This window comes from Myotis brandtii, unplaced genomic scaffold (assembly GCF_000412655.1).
Source record: "Myotis brandtii unplaced genomic scaffold, ASM41265v1 scaffold105, whole genome shotgun sequence".
NCBI lineage: Eukaryota > Metazoa > Chordata > Mammalia > Chiroptera > Vespertilionidae > Myotis > Myotis brandtii.
Window position 1 is genome coordinate 7,914,976 of NW_005353538.1, and position 2,052 is coordinate 7,917,027.

General features: G+C 56.3%; 1 protein-coding gene across 1 annotated transcript in view; it reads left to right on the top strand.

The window, feature by feature from the left end:
• ANKK1 (ankyrin repeat and kinase domain containing 1) overlaps nt 1-2,052 on the top strand; it is a 15,144-nt gene that overhangs the window by 9,540 nt on the left and 3,552 nt on the right. The window contains exons 3-5 of the mRNA XM_005856910.2: nt 694-845; nt 1,066-1,115; nt 1,722-1,877. Of these exons, the coding sequence (XP_005856972.1) occupies nt 694-845; nt 1,066-1,115; nt 1,722-1,877 (358 nt within the window). The remainder of the gene's footprint in view (nt 1-693; nt 846-1,065; nt 1,116-1,721; nt 1,878-2,052) is intronic.

Here is a 2,052-nt window from a genome sequence, read left to right on the forward strand (position 1 = left end):
GGGCCGCAGGTGCTGGCACCCAGAACCACCAGGCAGATGACTTGTCCCTCTCCCGGGCTGCAGCCTGGCTGGTCCCCTTTCCTCTCTCCCCAGTGTTGAGTGTCTGAGCAGTTCCTGCGCTAGGGCGCAAGGGTGTGATGACCATTTGCATATTAGCTCTTTATTATATAGGATATGACGACTTCATTAGTGACTGTACCCCTTTCTGAATAACCACTTGGGACAGGAGTGGGTGTGAGGTTCTCATCTTTTCTATCTGCTGCCTCAACCTCAGTACCCAGCCGACTTGGCACTCAGTGACTGCTCACTCAGCATATGAATGAATTAATGGATGGAAGTAAAGAGGGGGTACATATCTGTGGTGTAAATGCTTCAGGATCTGTGGAGATGGGATGGACAGAAGCTCACCAAAGAGCAACTTTGTCCATAGTCCCTCTGGATAAAGGCAGCACCTCCCAAGTACTTACTATGCCAGGCATTGCTCCAAGTGCTTTTTGCTTATGTACTCATTTAATGCTCATAATAGCACTGAGTTAAGGACTCATATTATTTCAGGCTTATAGATGAGGAAACAGGCTCTGAAAAGATAAGGTCCTCCAGATCACTGTGGGAGAGCTGGGCTGGGAAGGGGAGAGAAAGAGTTCTATGGAGGCAAGACTGTTGCCCCTGTCCCCACCCTGGGCTTCCTCCCAGATTTCAGACTTTGGCTTGTCTAAATGGATGGAACAGTCAACCCGGACGCAGTACATCGAGAGGTCGGCTCTGCGGGGCACCCTCAGCTACATGCCCCCTGAGATGTTCCTGCAGAGTAACATAGCCCCAGGACCCAAATACGATGTGTACAGGTGAGAGGGGGGCTGGCCCCATCTCCATACCCAGGAAGTAGCTTGTCACAGCCTTGCCTGGACCCAGGGCCCAAAGGGCAGGGTGGGGCAGGAATGAGGTCTGCCCTCTCTGCCCCCGTGGGAGGGGGAGGCATGGAGAGGGACTCTGGCTGGAGAGGATTTGCCTGGGATTGTGCGGCCCGTGGGGCCCCCTCACCAGGAACACTTTCTCCATCTGCAGCTTCGGGATTGTCATCTGGGACATCCTCACTCAAAAGAAACCATACTCAGGTAGCAGACGCAGTGGGACCCTCAGATGGGGTCCTGGCAGGGGTTGTGGGAGGGTGGAGGGTTCATGGGGACAAGGCCAGTGGCAGGTTTGTGTTGTGGGGAACTCTTCAGGGATTCCCATCCACACCCACCTTCCTTCCTTCCTCCCCTACTTTCCAGAGCTCACCTTACAGTGAAAGGGGGGTGAAGGTCAGCCCAGGCCAGGCTTTCTGCTCTCATTCCTGTGCTCCTCCCTGCACCTCCCACTCCCACCCTGCTGCCGAGAATGTCAGGGCAACAGACTGTCAGGAAACTGGGATAACCCAGCGGAGCTGAAAGTCGAGTTCACCATTAGGCCTATTGGTCAGCCTTGCTATCTTTGGACAGCAAAGGTCAATAGGGTGGGGTCATGTCTGGTCTTGGGTTGGGAGGTGGCTGAGGTTGGACCAGAGACTTAGAACCTAAAGTGGACCTGCAATCTAGCTGTTTACTCCCCATGCATTCATAAGGGCCCTGCTGGGTGCACCACCCTGTGGGAATCCTCAGAGCCCCCTTCTGCCCAGCTCCTCTGCCCCCACCCCAGCGCCCTGCCTTCCAGCACCCACACTTCCTGGGCTCCTCTCGCAGGCCTCAATATGATGAACATCATCATCGGAGTGGCTACGGGCATGAGGCCCTCCCTACAGTCTGTCTCTGATGAGTGGCCAGGGGAGGCCCAGCAGATGGTGGACCTGATGAAGCGCTGTTGGGACCAGGACCCCCAGAAGAGACCCTGCTTTTCAGGTTCTCACCTGCCTGGCCTGCCCAGGGAATGGGGAGTAGGGCGGGGCTGGGGTGGGAGGGGTCAGGAGAGGAAGTGGAGCCCCAGGCCACTCTGAGGGCTCTGCAGAGAGGCCTGGGGGCTCAGGGCAGCATGCACAGTGCTGGGAAGGGGTTGGGGTTCAGGGCAGCTGAGGAC